The sequence below is a fragment of the Leptinotarsa decemlineata genome, unplaced genomic scaffold (assembly GCF_025532065.1).
Source record: "Leptinotarsa decemlineata unplaced genomic scaffold, Ldec_3_MD MMD2_P_RNA_scaffold_12, whole genome shotgun sequence".
Taxonomy (NCBI): Eukaryota; Metazoa; Arthropoda; class Insecta; order Coleoptera; family Chrysomelidae; genus Leptinotarsa; species Leptinotarsa decemlineata.
In genome coordinates this window covers 7,587,766-7,610,760 of record NW_027412526.1, presented here as the reverse complement: position 1 = coordinate 7,610,760, position 22,995 = coordinate 7,587,766, and the positions used below count along the sequence as shown (strand labels likewise).

General features: G+C 33.3%; 1 protein-coding gene across 4 annotated transcripts in view; it reads right to left on the bottom strand.

Moving 5' to 3' along the window:
* Positions 1-7,696: 7,696 nt before the first annotated feature.
* The window catches only part of DCTN1-p150 (dynactin subunit 1), a 28,152-nt gene continuing 12,853 nt past the window's right edge, over positions 7,697-22,995 (bottom strand). For 3 of the 4 annotated variants that reach the window (XM_074173491.1, XM_074173496.1, XM_074173503.1), the window contains 12 exons: positions 21,865-22,095; positions 21,050-21,335; positions 18,291-18,553; positions 18,032-18,238; positions 15,174-15,480; positions 14,384-14,901; positions 14,091-14,331; positions 13,829-14,034; positions 12,812-13,220; positions 12,500-12,747; positions 8,136-8,369; positions 7,697-8,061 (listed from right to left, as the gene is read on the bottom strand). In XM_074173491.1, the coding sequence (XP_074029592.1) occupies positions 7,915-8,061; positions 8,136-8,369; positions 12,500-12,747; positions 12,812-13,220; positions 13,829-14,034; positions 14,091-14,331; positions 14,384-14,901; positions 15,174-15,480; positions 18,032-18,238; positions 18,291-18,553; positions 21,050-21,335; positions 21,865-22,095 (3,297 nt within the window). In that variant the 3' untranslated portion in view covers positions 7,697-7,914. The remainder of the gene's footprint in view (positions 8,062-8,135; positions 8,370-12,499; positions 12,748-12,811; positions 13,221-13,828; positions 14,035-14,090; positions 14,332-14,383; positions 14,902-15,173; positions 15,481-18,031; positions 18,239-18,290; positions 18,554-21,049; positions 21,336-21,864; positions 22,096-22,995) is intronic. The other variant, XM_074173493.1, reaches the window with a different exon arrangement.

The window sequence follows — 22,995 nt, the reverse complement described above, 5'->3', positions numbered from 1 at the left end:
ATATTCACTTTTGTCACAATCAAGAAAATTTGATTATATCTACAATAAAAAAACTAAAGGATAAAATAGGTTCAGATATGATTCCATAATTTTTAATGAAGCAGGGGCAAAAATTAGCAAAATCCTTAATAAGAATTTTTATTTCATGTCTGATATCTGAAAAATTTCCAGATATTAGGAAATTAGCTAGAGCATTTCCAGTATACAAAAGTGAAAAAGCACATAAAGAGAATTACAGACCCATATTATTTTATGTATGTCTTCTTAAGTTTGTGAGATTATTTTATATAATCGAATATATGGCAATATTCAATGGCAACTAAACATCAACATGGATTTTTGGGAAAGAAAGTTTTTGGCTTTCACTACTCCATCTTGATACAAAATATGTGGGAGTCTTCCAAAAAAAAAGGAAGGAAGTAATTAATCAATCAATCTGTGTTAGGAATCACACGTTAAAAGGTAAGACCTCGTTTCGACTTCTGAGGGTTGTCGTTCATAAAGGTGCGACAGCTGGTTAACGGAAAACAGATTTTAAACAGAACAGACAGAATTTGAAATTAGGTAACTCTATACATGGATGTGTAGATCATGCAAAGAAGTAACTTTCAGACACAAACTGGAAGAAAGCACTCCTGAAATAGCTACTTTCTTATAAACATTGAATTACACGAATGAAAAAAAATTCTTTCGAAACAAATACTTTTATATGAACACTGAATTATACATAAGATACTTTTCTCTACTCGGTTTGTATTCCAAACATCCGTTATGGAATAAAATCAGATATCATTTACTGGAGTTCTACTTTAAATGAATGGTAACAAATTGCACTTACATGGAACACTGTCATCCTCACCGGTAGACATCGATGTTTCGCCGTAAGACACTTGCCTTAAGGCTCTTCAGTACCAAATTGGATAACATTATTGAAAATACACACAATTCATTCATTAATTACGATTTTTAATGTCACGGAATAAGTTTGATCTACTTATGTCATCGATGACATCGTAATGACATTCATTCACCTATTTGTTTAATTGAAAGTAGCTGTTTTAGGAGTGCTTTCTTCCAGTTTGTGTCTGAAAGTTACTTCTTTGCATGATCTACACATCCATAAACATGGAGTTGTTACAAATCTTTCTACACTTACAAATCTAGTCATTATTACTCAATTTATTTCCGAAGCATTAGGTAACAATGCCAAGTTGATGTAATATATCGTCGGCCTAATTGTAAAACCATGTAACTCCACGAAAATCAATTTCGAGTTTATTATACCAAATTGTTGTAGAAAATGCTCTACACCAATGATATAAACCTCGTACCTCCAAAAAATTCGTTAAATTTAATAAAAAGGAATTTCCAAACCACGTATCTTTTGTTAGGGTTTTTTGTTATTTCCAACCCACTAACTCCTAGTTGTCCATGTATTAGTAATAGTCATGTCAACAGTGCTCTACCAAGTCTTTTTTTTTATTACATATTCAGTTTTTTAACAATCGTGGTTGAATACACTGACGAAATAATTACCGTTTTTTTATATTTTTCAAATAGAAAAGTGATTTTCATATTGTGAATAGTTGAATAATATGAATTAATATGAATTGGAGTTATGCGGTTTGACAAAAACAGAGATTATAGGTTAGAAAACTCCGTATTGGAGTAACGTGTTTTGATATAAGCCTCTTTTTATTTCAACTATCGCAGTCATTTCACGTTTAATCGCCGATAATAATTAATGAAAATCTCAAATAATCATTATGTAATAGAAATTATATCTTTTATCAATCATGATTCGAAGGTCCCATATAAATAGAGAGTTATGTGGCTTGCAAATAGGTGATGCAGGCTGATGGATCTCTTGTAGAGATATCTAACGCAGTGACTAGTACTGATACTACCACAGATTCACTTCCACCTTTGTATGATAGTATGATTCCAAGTGAAGGAATATCAGATAGTAATGTAGTTCCTAATGTAACTGAGGAAACAAATGTTGGGGTTATAGAAGAGAACACGTCAATTATTGACAGCACTGTTTCACGACAAGTTTCTAATGTAATCGAGGAAACCATAAATGGGATTATAGAAGAAAACAAGTCAATAATCATCGACAGCACCGTTTCACTTCGAGTTCCTAATGTAATCGAGGAAACAAATAATGGGTTCATAGAAGAGATGAATTGATTGAAAAAAATATTTCTATGAAAGAGTTTTTCTCGACACTCCCAAAAGTTGAGAGCCATTATTGTAGATCATCATCAAATAAACTGTATCTTGAACCATGTTGGTCATCAAAGGCAAAATTGTATGAATTTTACTGCAATGAGATTGGTGTGGGCAGAGAAACATGAATCCATTATCCAGTTGTACGTTCCATAAAATGTTTGAGGACCTGAACCTTAGTTTCTACAGACCAAAAAAGATCAGTGTGACAGGTGCATTTCATTCAAACATAATCACATTGATAAAAGCAGCTATGACGATCATATGAAAAAAAAAGAAGAACAAGAAAAGCAAAAGAATTTGACAAAGTTAATGAAGAACATGTCTACACAGTCGATTTACAGTCGTTACTTTTAAGCCCAAAATCCAATGTATCAGCATTATACTATCGAAGCAAATTATCTGTACATAATATGACCTTCTTTGACTTGAGATTTAAGGATGGCTATTGCTACTTATGGAATGAGAGTGAAGGTGAACTCACTGGAAATGAGTTTGCAAGCATTTTGACACACTTCATTGTTTCCCAACTACTTCTAAGAAACAATAGTAATAAAGTGATAATTTTCAGCGATGGTTGCAATTATCAAAATCGTTGTGCTATATTGGCAAATGCACTAATGCATTTAGCAAAACAGTATAATATTGTCATAGAACAAAAATATTTAGAAAAGCGGCACACCCAAATGGAATGTGACTCAATTCATTCAACAATTGAGAGATATCTGAAAAATAGAGATATACATGTTCCAGCTGATTACCCAGAAGTATGTTCCAAGGCCAGAAATAACCCCAGGCCTTATAAAGTTCAATACTTAGACTACACTTCTTTCAAAGATTATACTAAAGCTATGCCATATAAATCAATCAGACCTGAAGTAGGTGTAGGTCAACCAAAAGTAACAGATATTCGCTGTCTTTTGTACACAGAAGATGCGAACTCAAACAATCAAAAAACACACGATCTAGAAGGAAAGAAACAACTGCCTCGGCGTGTAACGATTCACATTTAATTGGTCAATTTGATTTTCCTCAACTGTACACATCCAAACGAAAGATTTCTCGATCAAAATATAATCATCTACAAGAGCTAAAATAAACAATGTCTTCCGACTACCATTCATTTTACGATGTTTTGCAAACTGATTAATTAAGAAAAATTTAACGATTTTCCAACTTTGGTTGGTTTGTCTCTGAATTTTTGTGTAATAAACTAATCCAATTAAAATCTGTTTGATTATTGGGACCTTTGAACCATGTAAAATTGGAGAATCGAACACCCCTTTTCATTCATTGTTACTTCATGGGATTAAATATGAACTCTTGTACTATTACGATTTTAACGTAACTCCTAGTTTTGAGATGTAAGCGGATATTTAAGATCTATCCAAAACCTTCAACTCCGCATTCCATAACACCTAACTCCAGAAATTAGTATTTACAGAACATGTAACTCACTGAGAAACGATAAAAAAAATGATAATCCACAAAACCTGGTGTGTGACAGATTATTTTCATATTTCCATACAACAGTGTCTGATTTCGTAAGAAACCATAGAGGAAGTGTCAAATGAGAAAGTTTTATTGCTCTCCTGTAAAATAGGCCAAATGGCAGTTACGTGGTTTTACAATTAGGCCGACGATATACGGATTTCTCAAAAGCATTTGATAAAATTAATCACAGTGTTTTGCTCAATAAACTAAAGGGATTTGGTTTTTCGAATACTGCCTGTCAGCTGATGAAATCCTGTCTGACAATTCGGGTCCTACAACGGTTATAAATTTAGAACATATCTAACTTCTTCCGGTATACCTCAGGGCTCCAACCTAGGTCCTTTTTTGTTTTTATCATTCATTAATTAGATTAGATTAGATTTTTATTGGTCAAGTATTACACCTTAGTGCTATGACAAGTCAATAATGTATAAAATAAATGTAAATTACAATTAAAATTACCCGAAAAGGGGTAGATAGTACATAAAAATTGTGAATTGAAGGGGTTATATTTTTAGGAGTGATTAATTTTTTGGGAAAGAAAGTTTTTGGCTTTCTACTACTCCATCTGATACAAAAAAAGGGATGAGAGAATCTTCCAAAGAAAGGAAGGAAGTAATCAATTTGAAACTCTATACATGAATGTGTAGATCATGCAAAGAAGTAACTTTCCGTCACAAACTGAAAGAAAGTCCTGTTTCAGGAGAACTTTCTTTCAGTTTGTGACGGAAAGTTACTTCTTTGCATGATCTACACATTCATGTATAGAGTTTCAAATTGATTACTTCCTTCCTTTCTTTGGAAGATTCTCTCATCCCTTTTTTTGTATCAGATGGAGTAGTAGAAAGCCAAAAAACTTTCTTTCCCATAAAAATTGTATATGATACAAGCACAAAATAAAGTTAATAAACATATAAATGTAAAAATGAAAATGTAAAAATAGATACATAAAGACAGTACCTACATTGACGATAGTTACTCTGTAAAGCTGAAGTCAGACGCATCATAGTAAGCATTCTCTGAGAGATGTTTTTTTCAGTTTCCGTTTGAAATTTGCGAGGGTTGCATTTTTAATTGATTGGGGCAGTGCGTTGTACAATGATATGTATGAGTTACATCTCCTTGTTATTTCTAGTCTTTGGTTTGGTGCTCTAATATTATCCTTGTTCCTAGTATTATAAGAATGGTTGTTACCATTTGTAGTAAACTTTTGTAAATTTTCTTGAATGTGTATCAAATTGCAGTATATTACACATGATGGCAAAGTTAATATATTAAACTTCTTACAGCTCTCCATTTGACCTATTCCAGCTAAAGCTCTGATTGCTCTTTTTTGAATTTTAAATATCCTAGAGATATGAACAAATGTGCCCCAGTTTATCAATCCATAAATTAAGGAACTATGAAACATTGCATGATAAGCAGTATGGGCAGCTTCATTACCGACTTTACTTTTTATCTGCCTGATTGCATAGACTTCGCATGATAGATTTTTTGCTAGTTTGTCAATATGGGGTTTCCAAGTTAACTTTGAATCAATGGTTATACCAAGACATTTCACATCATTTGAGAGGTTATGGGACAGCGAGAGCATAACTGTTTGTGTCTTGCTTTTATTCACACATAGGTTATTCGCATTAAACCAGTCCGTAGCTTCTTGAATAACTCTCTTTTCTAATTCTGATGACTCTTCAATATTTTTTCGAATGGCGAAGGAAGTGTCATCAGCGAATAGCATTGTAAACATTGTCATTGAATTTGGCAGATCATTAATATAAATCAAGAAAAGTAGTGGCCCAAGCACACTACCTTGTGGAACACCATTCAATATCGTTTGTAAGCTGCCGAGTTCTTCATTATATGATACACATTGCTTTCTCTCATTTAGATATGATGCTAGCTGATTGTGTGCTATGCCTACAAATCCATAGTATCTCAGTTTTTCTAATAAAATGTTAGTAGAGACGCAGTCGAACGCCTTGCTCAGATCGAGGAATATGCCAAGTGTCGATTCTTTGTTTGTGAGTGGTTGTTTTGCTGATGACTTAGTTATTTTCTGTAATTAAGGATTTAGAACATTGTGTAAATCTTCAATCTCCATTAGAATTTCTTGATGCTTGGTGCAGCAGTAATAGATTGAAGCTTAATGCAGAGAAATGTAAAGTTATATCCTTAAAAAGGAGGTTTATGCCTTTTCGTATGTAATTCAAAATTCAGGCCTGCTGAGACAATGATTCAAAGACCTAGGGGTAATTATGAACAAAAATTAGCATTTGGAAGACATATTTCACGAAAATTTTCAGAGTCCTTATGGTTTTATTGTTAGAAATTACAGAAAATTCCATAATATTAAAGCTATGAAGCTGTTGAATTACACCTACGAACGTTCGAAGATCGAATATGCAATAATCGTCTGGAGTCCATTTTATGAGATTCATAAAATATGCATTGGAAGAGTTCGAACAAGTTTTCAAAATGTTTACCCTGAAAGAGGTATTAGTAATGATGAAGTATTTGAAAGTTTGGGACTTTTCAGTTTAGAACAGCGCAGAAATTGTGCATCGCAAATTCAAATTAGTGAATGAGAGAGTAGACTGTCCTAAAATTCTGAAACAAATTAACTTTAATGTACCATGGTCTGTTTCACAATCTCAGTCCAATTTTAAACCTCTCAGCGCAAGAGAGAGAGAGAGAGAGAATATGCTTTATTGTATACATGATAAATCATAGTTACAAAGCTTAAAAATAGTACAAAATAATACATATAAAATATTAAAATCAGTACAAGGTGTGTGTACACACACACACCAACAGACACACACATGCATAGTACATACATTAGAAACACAATAAAGTTCTAAGCCTGAGTCAATTTTTAAAAGTCTATATATATATATATATATATATATATATATATATATATATATATATATATATCAATCTGGATAACGTGTGAAATTATGAATCATATACCTAAACCACAATATCGCTTTACGAATTTTAAAAATGAATTATTACTAAGAATTATGGAGTATGAATAGTACAACTACGATAGCGTGTCACTGAAATATTCCTCAAGGTGGTAATACGGTCTAACAACCAAAATATTTTTTACAGCTTTTCTGAACTGCTTAAGAGGTATAATGTCTTTAATTTCATCAGGTAAATGATTGAATATTTTGCATCCATTGTAAATGATGATATGTTTTTCCTTAATGCTAAAATATGTTCATCAAATTTTAGCTTACCGTCAATAAATAGTCCTAAGTATTTAGTATATCCCTTACTTTCAATGCTACTTACTCCAATATTGATATCATTAAGCGTACATTTGAAAGTTATTAGATTTGTTTTTTTAATATTAAAAGAAAGTATATTACACTCACACCATTTGGACATTTTGGATATATCTTCAATGATTATTTTATTTAAATTCTGGAGAGACGGACTATGCCAGATGATGGTAGTATCATCGGCGAATAATGTGAATCTACCGAACTAATATAATGCTCAATTCTCCAATATATGTCTTATATAGGAATTTTAATAGTATTTGTTCCTGTTGGGATATATTTTCCACAAACATTCATGATCTTATAAGAGTTGCAAACATGCACTTAATTTAAGAAATAAGAATTGTTTTTTCTTCATTCATTTCTCTTTGTTGAAATTTTACCATTGTGAATATAATTTTGTATTGTCCTATATTATTATTATTATTATTATTGCTATCTCGGTAACGGTGAGACCTAAATGGTCGGTTGAATCAGACAAAAGTTTCCTATTTTCATCTCTTTTCAGATCGAGGATATCAGTGATTGTTTTTGAAAAATTCGCCAGAAACTGGAATTGTCAAATTTTGTTTTTTGGCTCTAACGCCTCCAATTTGAATGATATAAAAAAAGGCAGATGAACTTTTATTCGCTGAATAAGATGATTTTATTGGTTGAGGAAATTAAACGATTAGAACTTACATAAAAGGTTATAATTTAATTTAGTTCATAAATATATAAATAACAAAAATAAAACAGAATACTATTCAAGCATATCTATGGAAAAAACCAGAAGAACTGTGCCCCAAAAAGCACCATGCCACGAGTTAAACTCCTGGCCAATTAAAAGTTAAAAGACAATTGTATTAGTAGCACAGAGAATAGATCCTCGATAGTTGTACAGCTTGATATTTTTTCAATTATTCATCAATGTATTCAATATTTTTTGTAAATTTTCGAAATCTAATTCCAAATTAACTATTTTCGGTTTCTCATTCATAGGTAGGTATGTTTTAGGAATCTTCACGAACCCAATATTAACTGGTTTATCTTCATTCAAGGCCTGGAAATAATAAAATAAGTCTAAGTAATTTAAAAATAATTTTAAGCACTGTCAAAATTGAAACTGAATGATACCTTAGTCATTTCTTTTGTCGGGAAAATTGTGAAATCAGTCTCGATTCTACCGCCATGTTTCCTTCTAACTGTTTCGGCAGCAACTTTGGATTGAAAACGTTCGGCTCTCCTCTTCAAATCCAACATTCTATTTTGTTCTTCGATAAAGTGGCGCTTCCAGGCAGCAGGTCCATTGCCCGGCTTGGTCTTGTAAATTTGAGGGAAACTTGGTTTGGCTAAAGCCATCAATATCTCCTGAAAACCATTTATAAGCTGAGTCTTTGATCACATTCCGATAGTGAATAAAATCAAGTGCAGTCCTAGCAGTAGCACGGATACATAAATTACGTAGTTGGAGCCCTAAAAATGATGTTAGTTTGCGACCAGTAACAAATGAGAGGCGCGAATATTATGTAAACCTGCGTTTCTCTTGAGAAATGACCCCCATAAAAGTATGCCATATGTTAGGTTGCTGTTGAAAAGAGAAAAGTATGTCTGTAATACCATACTTTGAATAAGACACATTTTTAGCTGTCTTATCAAATCAAATCAAAATATACTTTATTGCCTGAAGAACATAATTCTCATTGACAAAGTCGTTTACAAAATAAAAGAACAAAATAACACAACAATCACCTTTAGATATATATCGATATGATAAATAGTGAGGTAGAAAAAGTGATAATAATTATAATTGGACTACGATAGACGCACATCTGAGTCAAAGGAAATTTGATACATTATCCTCGTACTGGTCAACAAAATATGAAATATAAGTACATGAAAATAATAAAAATGATCACAATTTTATATACATATATACACATATATACACATACATACATATACACATATACATACATACACATACACACACATATACATATATAACTCTAAAACACTTAACAACAACATGTGCAATTATACAATGCATGTACATAAAATATTAAAATTGTCACAATAAAAATTTGCTTTGTACGAATATTAACAACAAAGAGGTGTAAATATAAAATGAAGTTCATATAAATATAAATAAAATATAAGTATCACTGAAACACATTAAATAATAATGTATAACGAAGTCGAATTTCACGCATTAAAAGTTCATACAGTAGAATTCATCTAATGAGTAGAAAGCATTCGTCAATAGAAGTTTTTTTACGGTACTTTTGAATTGTTTTTTGCTATCTAAAATTTTTATCTCATTTGGTAGGTGATTGAATAATTTTTTACCATTATAAAATATGGAATTTTTTATTTGTGTCGATGTTGGAATTGGTAAGGTTATATTTAGTGCTTGTCTTGTGTTGTATTGAGACAATTCATGAGGTTTGTTTTTAAATTTGCTATGCATGAGACATACTGATTCTAAGATAAAAATACAAGGTAATGTTAAGATTTTATGTTTTATAAAGAGTGGCTTGCAAGAATCCCGGAATTTAGCTTTGCACATATACCTTACTGCTCGTTTTTGCAAAACAAAAATCATATTGAAGACATATCGACTACATGATCCCCAAAAACAGATTCTATATCTCAAATGTGAATCGATTAAAGCATAATACACACTTTTTGCCATATCTACACCAAGTTCCCATGAAATGGTTCTTACAGCGAAACATCCTGATGCCAATTTTCTTCTGAGTTTTTCAATGTGACTTTCGAATTTCAATTTATCATCTATATATAAACCCAGGAATTTTGTTTCCGACATATAACTTATCACCTGATTTCCTATATGAAGTTCTTGAAGATTACATTTGAAAGTTAGGATGTTAGTTTTTGATATATTGAAAGACAACCTATTAGCATCACACCAATCTTTAACTTTTCTAATATCATTCTCAATCATTTGATGCAATTGTGTGCCATTTTTATCATGCCAAAGTATTGTGGTGTCATCTGCAAATTGAGTGAACTCTCCGGAAATATCAATTGAGGCTAGATCATTTATATAGACTAAGAAAAGGGTGGGTCCCAGAACTGATCCTTGAGGTACCCCCCATTTAATTTCTAATTTGTGTGATAAGTTGCCTTGAAGAAATACGCTTTGACTCCGTCCGGATAAATAAGACTCAAACCACTGGATTGCTACATCTCTAAACCCATATTTCTCTAATTTTTGCAACAGAATTTTGTGATTAACACAGTCGAAAGCCTTTGTCAGATCACAGAAAACTGCTGCTGCAACTTCTCTATCATTCAGATTCAGGTAAACGTTTTGAAGAAGGTTGAAAATTGCATCATTTGTTCCTTTCCCTCTTTGAAATCCGAATTGTGTAGAAATAATAGTGTTATGCTTATTCAGAAAGGCCATTATTCTTTTTTTCACGAGTTTCTCTATTATTTTTGAAAGTGTGGGTAACATTGAAATTGGTCTGAAATTTGCGGGATTATCAGTATCACCCCCCTTATGTATTGGAATTACTATTGCGATACATAAGGGGGGTGATACTGATAATCCCGCAAATTTCAGACCAATTAGGAACAGTTGTGAAGAAAGTTTTTTGCACAGACCAGCAACGTTTGCTTCCCAATTCAACATGTCATCAATTTTAAACCCCAATAAATCTACATGTTGCTTGTTCGTTACTTCTTTACTTGATGATATTATAATTTTCTGTGTGTTATCCCTGTTTAGTTTAGGATAATTTGAAGTAAAAGAAGTTTCAGGATCATTACCTGTTCCAGAACATAGGTCCATAAAGTCGTTAACATTTGAGTCTGCTTCTACCGTTGATACATTATCTGCATAGCAAAAAGATAAGCTTGGAAGTAAGAAATTGAAAATACTATTAATATATACCACGAAAAGAGTTGGTCCCAGTATGGACCCTTGTGGTACACCGTGCAAAATGGATCTACATGTGCTAGAATTTCCAGATGTATAAACAACTTGATTTCTCCCACATAAGTAGGTTTTCATTAGCTCTAAAGCTCTGCCACGTATCCCGTAATATTCCAATTTACCTAGAAGGAGCTCATGATTTACACTGTCAAAAGCCTTACTTACAATATACAATATAATAAATACATTCTCATTGGAACTGACAAAATAATAAATTTCTCATTATACTGCTTTACACATGGTAAACTGCACAACAACATAGGTTCCCAGATCTTTTATCTCATCACCGTGCTACAGTTCTACATTTTTAGTGACTGTCATTGCTTTATATTTGTATAATGAAACACGTGTTGCATTTTTGTAAAATTATTCGATTCGGATTCGGCCAATTCCATCACATAGCTATACATTTGGATATGCTACCTGGTAGGCTATTTCTAATACACCTCCGATGAAAAAAATCAGGGATTCAAAGAAGTCACCGAAGAATCTAATTTCGAATCATCGACAAACTTCTCTTAGATTTGATCAATATAAACGTGTTACGTTTGATTTTAATCATAATTTCAATTCATTATTTTGCCCAACCTTTTTTTAGATTTCATTATTATATTACTATTATTATGTATGTACGAACAATAATGGACCCAGATTTGAACCCTGTGGTACACTACTAGTAGCTACATACTGTTCTGCCTTGTAACTTTTAAATTGTGAAACTGTTTATACTGGGACAAGTACTCTTGAAGTACTTTATAAGGTTGTATAAGAGTATGTGATTTATTCTGTCCAAAGTTTTCAAAAAATTTCTGTACACCACATCGATTTGATTCCTACTATCTAATATTTTGCACAAGAATTGACCAAATATCGATAGGTAACTGATCTTCCAGCGAGAATTCGATGATATAATAATTCATTATTATTATTATAGATTTAAAAAACCGAGAAGCAGTTCTGATATGCACTTTTTGGTACATTCCTGAGCTTTTTCAGCGATTCGGTGTTTATCTAAATAGTCGCGAAACGCCGTCCTTACATGGGTCTCTTCAATCTTGGGAACAGGAAAAAATCGCAGGGGGCTGAATCTGGTGAATACGGTGGCTGAGACATGATTACGGTGTTGTTTTTGGCCAAAAAATTACAAACAAGCAAATCTGGATCACCGTTGTCATTCAACAACTCCTGAGCAATGCTCATGCAATGGTTTCTCTGGTCAAAATTCAGCAATTTTGGAACGAACTTCGCTGCCACACGCTTCGTGTCCAAAATTTCCTCAGCAATTTCTTTAATAGTGGTTCGACGATTCTTCATAACAATTTTCTTCATTTTCCCAGACAGAAATGTTTTGTTGACAAGTAGATGCGGTTACACAAAATTAGCTTGAATAATTTTACTAAGATGTTCAAGAGAGTTATTAGCATATTATTATTACTATTAAATTTTGTAATAATGTACTCATCAGGCTGGAGTTGATTGCCGTAAGATCAATCAGTTGAATTGGAAATACTCCGACTCAATTCATATGGAAACTCACCTGTTTCAAAGCTGCCCCTTCTTTGAAAAGATTCTCCAAAATCTCGTCGCGAGTATTTTTGAAGGATGGAAGTGGTTTCATGGAATCCAATTGTTCTTTTAGTTTATCACTTTGAAGTTTGAGTCTCTCATTCCTTTCTTGATGGAAGAGTTTACGTAAGTTTTCGATTTCCTGCATAAGTAGAGGCGAATCTTTAACCACTGCTGGAATATTGGGACCTAGACTCTGAAGAGAAGGTAACTGTGACCCTGCGAAAAATATATCAAGAATTATACTGTATTCAATCAATGTACCCAAGACTAGCACTCTTACCTGACATGCTTTTGGAAAGAGACACTTCCAGAGCCGTTTTTTTGGACAATAACTTCAGTTTTTCCTTCATCTCTCCCTTTTCGTTCTCGAGAGAATCAATGTCAGATTGTAAATGATCCAGGGTCTCCTCAAATTCCTTATCTTTCTTTTTATAATAGTTGTGCGCTTCTTCCAATTTTCTTTGCAATTTTTCTATGGTAAGTTCATAATCTTTATTTACATTACCAAGTTTCTTCTCTGCAAGCTCTTTTCTTATCGTCATTTCAGATAGTTGCTCCTGCTTCTCTTTCAACAATTTTCTCAACTCCTTTATGTCAGACTCTTTATTTTCTAATTTACTTGTCAGTGTTTTAGTTTGTTCCAGTTCTTTCTTCACAGATTCAGCTCTTATCTGAATCGGAGGAACCTGCTACAGAAATGAATGAAATTATACTTTAATATGTGAAGCTGTAACAATCTGATTATTTGTGTCACTTTCGGGGTCGTTCTGTCAAACTAGTGCAAGGATAAGGCATAGGGATGTTCAGTTAAAATGGTGTCATTTTTGTGAATGTTCTGTTAACTGGTGTCAGGTGTGGGGATTTCACTTAAACTGGTGTGTGTGGGAATTTCACTTGAATTGGTGTCAGGTGTGGGGATTTCTCTTAAACTGGAGTTAGGTGTGAGGATTTCACTTAAACTGGTGTCAGGTGTGGGGATTTCACTTAAACTGGTGTCAGGTGTGGGAATTTAACTTAAACTGGTGTCAGGTGTGGTAATTTCACTTAAACTGGTGTTAGCTGTGATGATTTCCCTTAAACTGGTATCAGGTGTGGGAATTTCACTTAAACTGGTGTGTGAGGGGATTTCACTTAAAGTGGTGGGTGTGAGGATATGGCTTAAATATGGTGTCATGTGTGGAAAAAGTGGGTTAAGCCTAAACATAATATCATGATGACCAGTTATTTGGCACCTGAATTTTTCAAATTGCGATAAAAAAAATTTGAGTTCTACTATAAAAACGTAAAATTCCCTTACTTTTTCATCAATGCTGCTGCTGGCTGTACTGATCTCATATTCATTATCAAGAAGAAATTGTGCGATTTTAGTTGCCTCGTTTAAAAGGTAGGTCAGTGAATTTTTAATGCTTTGCACAGGTCCGAGATCGTCCTGTTCGTAAACTTTGTCACTTGCACTGTGAGCTATTTCTTTGAGTTTTTCTTGACTTATTCCGTTCTCCATACCTGTAATCAATTATTTTATTCATAATGGATCTGAATGAAAAAGTACTAATTATTACCTCCTTCTGATAACAATGTCTGGATGGTGGTTTTTACTATATCGTGGAGGGTTTTAATAATTTTTCCAGCCTGCTGGTAACACTGATACAAATTTTCTATAGTCTCCTTGCTCAGACCTAAATTAGCTATGCTGGCATCCGGAGGTAAACGTCTCTTGACCAACTTCAATTGTTGTTGCAGCAAATCTGATGTTGTTATGACATGTTGGGCAAGAAGACCTATATCACCTATATTCGAAGTCTGAAAACATGAGTTGAATATTTTAAATGGTCGAAATAAACACTCCAAATACCTCCATTAAACTCCGCAGAATCAAAGCATCAACGGTGAATCCATCGACGACAGCTGACAAACATTTAACATTATCAGCAAGTAGTTGGGTTTGATTATTCTGAACTGTTGGGCCTAGTAAAACTGGAAACAGGTTATTGAAGTAAATCACGCACTTTTCCAAGACTTCAACGGGTACATTTTCATCTAACTGATCCCTTTTGATCAGCTCAACGTAACCATCGATGATTTTCTCTTGGCCAGCCATTTCTGGATAGGCCGAACCCACTTTCAGAAGAACTTCAGGTTTGCAGTTATTGAGAGCATAAAAGTACTGACGTAATATAGTCTGAATTGCAAATATATAAAATGAAATGCGGCATCTGAAAGCATACTGCTCAACAGAATGGCTTTTGATGATAGCAGCTCTATCCACTTTGTCCATAGAAGGAAATTTATCCTTTATTTGGCTTGCTAAGATTTCTGTTTTCTGAATTAATCTCGGAATGAGCAGGGTTATCAACACAGCATCATGATCACCTATAAAAATAATAATAATAATAATAATAACATTTTTATGATTGAGGCTATTAAATGCTTCAGATGGAGCTATGCTCAAAAATATTATTTGTCATGTAATTCCCACAACATTAAAAAACTACAGGAATTATTGTCGTTTGAATTCAAACTCTGTCAGTAGTTCAAACCAATAGATTGACAGAATTTCTGTATTCTTAGTGAAAGAAGTGATGATGTAACAAATTAACTTACACTTGAGAAAGTAACTTGAAGGTATCGAAAAGCAATCTTACCTCCTCTGTTCATAAACGAATCCGGCATATAAGCACTCAAATATTTTATGTGCTGCTGGAGTTGCTGAATTTCGATTCGCCTGATTTCCAAATCGATCGCTTTAGTGTGAGCCTTAGTTTCGCTGAACATTTTCTTGAAATCGATAATTTCTGGCAAAGCAGATACCGGTTTGCTGGTTTCTTTTTCGAGACGGTGCTGCAAATCCAATGACTGCTCCTGCAGTTGATGCACCAAGTTTCTGAACTTGCCAATTGTTTGCTCTCGATCCGCAATCGTTTCTAAGGCAGCATCTCTATCTCTCATAGCCTGCAACACAAATGTCAAAACCATAATATTTTCAGTAGATTTAAGTTAATGAATATCAATTTTAGGCCAAATAGAAAACAAAATTTTGGAGATTGATATTTTATGCAATGAAACAAAAATGTAGCTATACAATAATCAAAAATGTAGCTATACCATGATAATTTTCTACTTACAGTACCTTCAGATAATGAACCTTCTGCTAATACAACAATTTATGCTAGGGAAACGAGTGAGGTAAATATTAATAATTTTATAACCTTATTAAAGAAGGAAAACTGGGAAGAGGTTTACTTGGTAAACAATACTGATTCAAAATTTAACGGCTTTCTTGACACATTGATTTACAACTTTGAAGCCACGTGTCCCATTAAAAACAAAAAAATTAAAAAAACCATTGGAAATGAATGGGTAACAAATGAAATAAAACAATCATCTAAAGATTTAAAACAATTACATTACCTAAGAAAACAATTTCCAACACTAGATCTTGAGTATAAATTTGCCAAAAAACAATATAAAAACCTTTTGTTAAGTACGAAAAGTCAATTTTACATCAATAAAATTCAAAAGTAAGTCTACTTGGCAGATTATAAATGAGCTCAATGGAAAAAAAAAACCCAAAAACACGTCGCAATAAAATTACATAATGAAACTATTGAAGAACCATCAATTTTATCAAATATATTTAATGATTATTTTGTAAACATACCAAAGGAAACAATAGGAAATATACAACACCTAAATCATCGAATTAAATATCCACAAAATAATTTTCAAACAGAGAGTATGTTTGTTCAATATGTTTCTGAGATAGATGTTCTCAATGTTATAAAATATAAAATTAAAAGTAAGTCCTCCTGTGGTTATGATGGAATTTCAGCTGTAATATTAAAAAAAATTGCAGAATACATAGTTAAATCTCTAACTCACGTGATTAATAAGTCTCTTGAGGACGGGGTATTCCCAACAAAATTGAAAACTTCATTAGTGTCTCCTATTTTAAAGAAAGGCAATCCATCTGACATATCTAATTATAGACCAATCACTATTCCATCAGTAATATCAAAAGTAATTGAATATGTGGTTCTAAATCAACTGGTATCGTTTTTAGAGAGGAACAAAGTTATTATGGATAATCATCATGGTTTTCGTAGCCAATACTCTACTACAACAGCAATTATCTCCTTCTATGAGAAAGTATTAATAGCTACTGAGAAGGGTGAAAATACAACAGGAATATTTTGTGATTTAAGTCGAGCTTTTGATTGTGTTCAACACGAAACTCTGCTTGATAAGTTATATAAATTTGGTATAAGAGGTAAAATTCATGACTGGTTTAGCTCGTATCTGAAAGGACGGAAACAAATTGTAAAAATCTCTCATTGTGTAGATGAACTACACAATTATGATACTAGACAGAAAGGCAAATATTGCGTTCCCTTCAGACGCTTAAATATTAGCTTAAATTCACCTACTGTACTTGGCTTAAGACTCTATAATTGACTTCCACAAAAATATAGATCCTTTTCAAACCGGAAATTTCTTATTGAAGTTCTACTCCCTAGAAGATTATTATGAATTTTTTTAAAGAACAACCTGTAAACATGTATTATTTCACTATCCTATGTTAATTGTATTTTGTCTGCAACCCTTGTTATGCATGTACATAATTTATTTTATTTTATCATTTTACTCACTGTACTTTGTTGTATGTCTATATGTTTTTTGACTTGTCCTATAGCTGTATTTGCTCGAATGGATAAATAAAGAATTGAAATTGAAAGGTCTGTATTCTAAAATACATCACTAGAAACCAAGAGAACTAAAAATAACCTTGAGAATTTGAAAAATTATTTGCCGTTGCAGAGAAACTGAAAACTATTTTACTGATGAATAATATTGTAACAAATTAAAGAATTAACTGTCTTAAACAAATTCATTTCTAACAATATTTCACTATCACAAACTAATTTATATTCAACACTTAGCAACTAACGCTTGATTTATTTCCACTATTTGAATTCCTTGTTTAACCGCTCGATTCACTTTCTAAACTCAACTGCCCTTCTCTGGACGAGAAGCCGTCCTTTTATATCGGTAAAAGTCCATCGTAGAATTCTGTAGTCTGTTCGGTATTCGCCTAGACTTTTCGCGACGGTTTCAGACTGCATTCTTTCGCGGTGAGTCATGTATTTATTCGATGAATTGGCTGGCTTATGGGTCAGGGGCGTCTTCAGATTCGTTACAATATTGTAGGGATTGGGAGTAGTTATTTTCTGATAGGTGTCAGTCCATTAACCTACAGTGTAGGGAGTTGAGACTGGCCTGACAAATTGTTCCTTCAGATGATATGATTTATAGCCATATTGAAAAAAAATCAAGTATATAGTTTATAATAATGAAATCCATAATTATCAATGTAGGACCATTCAAGTATGATTTGTTTTGTTGTGAATTCCTGTTGTTGCTGTGTATTTTTGAATTTATTCATATTTGCTGTTCAATTAGGTAGACGTATTGCTATAAACTTTTTTAATATTCATTTCAATACCTCTCTTGTTGCAGCTAATGCCATGTCGAGCTCTTCCCTCAGATCTGCTTCCAATTCCGCGTTACTTTCCACCAACTGATCGTTCATATCTTGCAAAGCTTCGAGTTCACTAACTTCCTCCATGAGCTGGACCACTTTCTCTTCGAGAGTCAACTTTTGATCACTCAGGATCACTACCATTTCTTCCGCTCCTAGTGCTGCATCCACCTAGAAAAGTCACCCAGTAACAAACTCATATTTAGTTATTTGCTTACTTTACCTGCTCTTGAAGATCTGCGATCTGCTGTTCCATTTCTTCTACCCTGGAACTGAGTTTTTCTTTAGTTTTACCCAGTTCGGTTATTTCAGACTTTTTTTGGTCGATGTCTTTCATTAATTTTTGATACTCGTGTTTCTCGTGGGCGGATAAATCTCTCAATCGCACCAACGTTTCTCTCAAGCGAGCGTTCTGTTGTTGGAGTTGTTTAATTTCGTAGGCTGATGGTTGACCTTCCCCAGAAGCCATACCACCACTTGCTGAAGCTGTAAGATATTCAAATTTCAAATTCATGTAATCATTCAATAAGCCTCATGGGTATAGGAATTGTTACAACACAGGAAAAGTTTTATGCTAAATCCTACTCTTTTCTTAATAATAATAATAATAATCATTATTTCAAAAATATGCCCACTATTACAGTATGTATACAGTATGAAATGATGTCCAAAAAAATTAAATTTATGTGAATCTACTGAAATACAACCACCACATATACTCACAACTATAAACTATAATTCTGTTTGGTTCAAATAATCGCTAACACTATATGGTTCTAAATCTATTAGCATTTTTTCTTTCTGAGGTTTATTTATGCTCCTCAAATCTTTGATTCGATTAGGCAATTTTTTATACAGCTTCATTGAAATGTAATGAGGAGTTTTCTCAGTTATAGTTAACCTAGGTATACAGAGCATGAAATCATTTCTTGTCCCATAGGAATAATATGAGGTAATAAGCTTGAGGTCAGTTCAGAAGATGCTCGAAATGGTTGCCTTGAACTTCTTGACATATGAACAGCCTATCCGATATTTCACGCCGAACATTTTCGAACACAGTAACGTCAATATCTCTACAAATATTTATTATTCTCTGCCGTATATCCAATATTGAAGCAGATTCAGTTTCGTATACCTTTTGCTTCAAATAGCCCTATAAAAAAGTCCAAATGTGTCATATCTGGCGAGCGGGCTGGCCATTCTGTAGGACCTCGACGGCCAATCCAACGATCGTGAAAAGTAGTATCCAAATAGTTTCTTACTTGTCTGGAGTAATGTGGTGGTGCTCCATCTTGTTGGAATACAATATCCATAGCGAATTCATTAGAATTCGCTTCGACGATTTCAGTGATGAGAGGGTCAACAGTAGTTTCCAGCATATTCAAATACAGTTCCCCTGTAGTAATAGTAACTTCAACTTCAGAAATCACATAGAATGTATTGTAAGTGATGCAAACAGAAAGCTTGGTTTTGTGTTAAGAAACGCCAGGAATTTCAAATAGGAACTAGGAATTCTTCTATTCAATGCATTTGTCAGATCAAAGCTCGAATACGCTTCAACAATTTGGAATCCGCAAACAGCATTTCATTCAGAGATGATAGAAAAAATACAGAAGAAATTTTTTAGGTACAACTACTTCAAATAAAATAAAGAGTCTCCCTCTATGATCTCCTATAGGACTCAACTAGAACAATTTGACATGCCAATCCTGTCGGATCGTCGAAGCTTGAATGATGTATTTTTTATGTTCAACATATTTAATCAGATAATAAATGTACCTGAACTCCTCAGTGTGATAAATCTTCATGTTCCTAGAGCTAGTCTAAGAAATCGCATTAGGGTTTTCTATGCAGACACCCGATCAGAGTTTCCACTCAATCGCTGCCTTAGGCAAGTGAATGATCTAGTCATATGTCATCAAAGTCTTGTTTTTTTTGCCGTGTTGAATTAGAAATAAGACAGTCGTCAAAAAGAAAAATGCACCATAAATACCTGTTTTTATTCATATTTCTCTTGTATGTAATTTTAGGTGTTTATTTACTCTGTGTATCTATCGTAAAATCATATATTTAATGTACCATGACATTGACTGTATACATATAATCGGGTGTAAACCTGTTTGGAATGCAGTTTAAATAAAATCTATCTATCTATCTATTTGAATTTTGATTAATAAATAGAGGTCCTACAATATGAGTTCCCAATTTTCCTGCCCAAAAGTTAATTTTTTCTGGATATTGGGTATGTGTTTCCCGGAAAACGTGAAGGTTGGTGAAGGAATATTTCTAGAAATATCGATATTAATGTGTTTGTCTTCAGGAAATTATTAAATGTTCTGCCATTTTGTAGTAGTTGAAGATATTGACATTATATTCTATTGTTGTGAAGCATTTGTCAGAAGCTTCAAAGAGATGTGTTACAAGACCCCCCTTTCCATTTGATTTTTTACCCAGATGGCGTCCAGTCGCCATCTTGAAAGTTTCATCTGTCAATTTCACTTTAAAATAAACTATTCATGCATTAATTTCATTATCTCAAATTTAAATTTTTCAAGTTGACCTGTTCAAAAAATAAAAGAAATGCACTGTATAAAGAGCATATATCGTCATTATCCCATTACTCTTGAAAACATATTCACACAACTGATTTTACTTGCCACTGAATTGTTTCCTAACTCTCTGTACACAACTGTAATTTTATATTAATTAGTAATACTTTGTAGCATAATACAAGTGTTAAGATGCTATTTTATATACAATATTTACTTTATGTACTGCAATTACTGTCTTTATACCTGTCTCTTCGTTAGTGTTTCATTGTTATTTTTTGTATGTTTGTGTATCAATTAAATAAATAAAATAAAAAATGAATAAATAAATAAAATATATCTTAGACTCAAAAAAATCCTCCCGGAGGTTCTAGTATGAACTATCATCGAGATTTTCTTGGGTAGATTTTCTATGTGATATTGTTTCACTTACTTCTCTCTTGCATTTCCGTCTTCAATATTTCCAAATCCAGAGTGACTTCTTCTAGTTTTTCCTTACAGAAATCCAATTCCAACTGCAAAGTTTCTGCTTTTTCTTCGGCCATCTCCTTATCCAACGTTGCCATTTCCACGGCCTCTGCTAGATCGGAAACCTCTTCTTCGTGAGCTTCCTTAGCTTCAATCGCCTCTTTGGCTTCTTGTTTTGCTTTCTGAAGATCCCTCTGAAGGCTAGCTTGGGCGCTCATTATTTTGGATTTAAACTCGACCAACTGCTCCAACTGTAAGATAATTTTGATTGAAGATAAGTCAACAGAACATCTGTGAAATGTACTAATCTACTAACACAGACTCTTTCTGGTGGCAGATGAGGGGCCGTTCAAGTATTACGTAAGCAATATAGGAGGCGGGGGTCTTTGCTTTGCTTATTTTTGATGAATACTTGGGTATTAAATGCTTCAATAAAATAACAACTTTTATAGGGATCAATAAAAGTAGAACTGTAATGAGGAATGAACTATATGGTTTCTTGTTGGATAACTGCTTCTACAGTATGGATGAATTTTTTACTTTCAGTGCTTAGATAAATGACATAGTTTCTTTTATACATGTAGTCTTTTTTTAAATTTTCAAATTTGTTCAAGATCAAATATTTGTGTTTAGCTTTTAGCGTTTTACTTTTTTGACTAGTCCAATAAGTTTCCTCATGTATTTAATCTTGTAATTGTGTATGTGTGAAAATTTTAGTGATGAATAAAACTATTTCTATTCTAACACTCTATACTGCGATTCAAGATTCTTCTTACTTACTTGTATTTTTAACTTATCGTAGTCCTTGAGCTTCTCTTTATCTTCTTGCCTCTTCAATTTTAAAGTCTCCAACTTCTCTACTAGGTCCCTTATCTGTTGACTCCTATTTTCCAGCTCCGTTTGAAACTGAAGCTGGCTAATTTTTTCGTCAACTGAGGTTATTGGAGTGGGAGTAGTGGTCATAGCATGTCCAGGTGTAAACTGCGGTTTGAGAGTTTCAACAAATCCAGTCTGCAATATTTATGATGTTTAATTTTTTTTTTTACAATGAAGTACCGATATCGAGTTAGCCCAAACTGGTTCCGCGGATAAATAAAATATTGTGTTACAATAGCAATGAAGAATAATTTGAAGAAAGTGTAAACACTTTAAAAGTCAAACCAGAATATCGACCGAAATTTTCCATTATAAATGAAAACCAATCAAAAAAGCTAGTTTCTGTGTCCATCCCTATAAATACTTATTTTATTTACACACATCGGAAAAGTCTAGGGATATTTTTATAACATACTAAATATCATAAAAATAAATGCATGAGGTCGTTTAATTTCGATTAAATTGGTACACTCGACCACCCTGTAGATTTCTATGGGTTGAACAAAGCCTGCAAAAACGGTAACTAATCTTTTATCAAGTTTTTTACAAACTGTAGGTTTTTGGCTAAAATGAATAATCTGAAAGTGTCGAGTTTGTACATTCTATGCAGTTCTTGCTCAGCAATTAAACTGAAAATATTGTGCTTTAACACGGAACGCCATCACTTACCATTGGCTGAGATGAATAGAGCTGTAGGACTTCTTCAAGGTGGCATGCGACAAAATGATGTAGCTCTTCGTTTGGGGGTCTCCCAAAGTGTTATCAGTCGATTGTGGCGGCGTTTCCGTGAAACTGGCAGTCCAGCCGAACAACATCCAGGGCGAGGACGCGCTACAACTGCAGTTCAAGACCGATTTTTGATCTTAACCGCAAGAAGACAACCGACAATCACAGCACCTGAGTTGGTTAACGTGTTGCAGCAGAGGCACCATGTAACCATTGGTCGTGATACTGTCAGAAATCGACTGCATGAAGCAGATCTCCACAACAGAAGACCACTTAGTTGTCCACCTTTGTCGAGAGGCAATCGCGGTA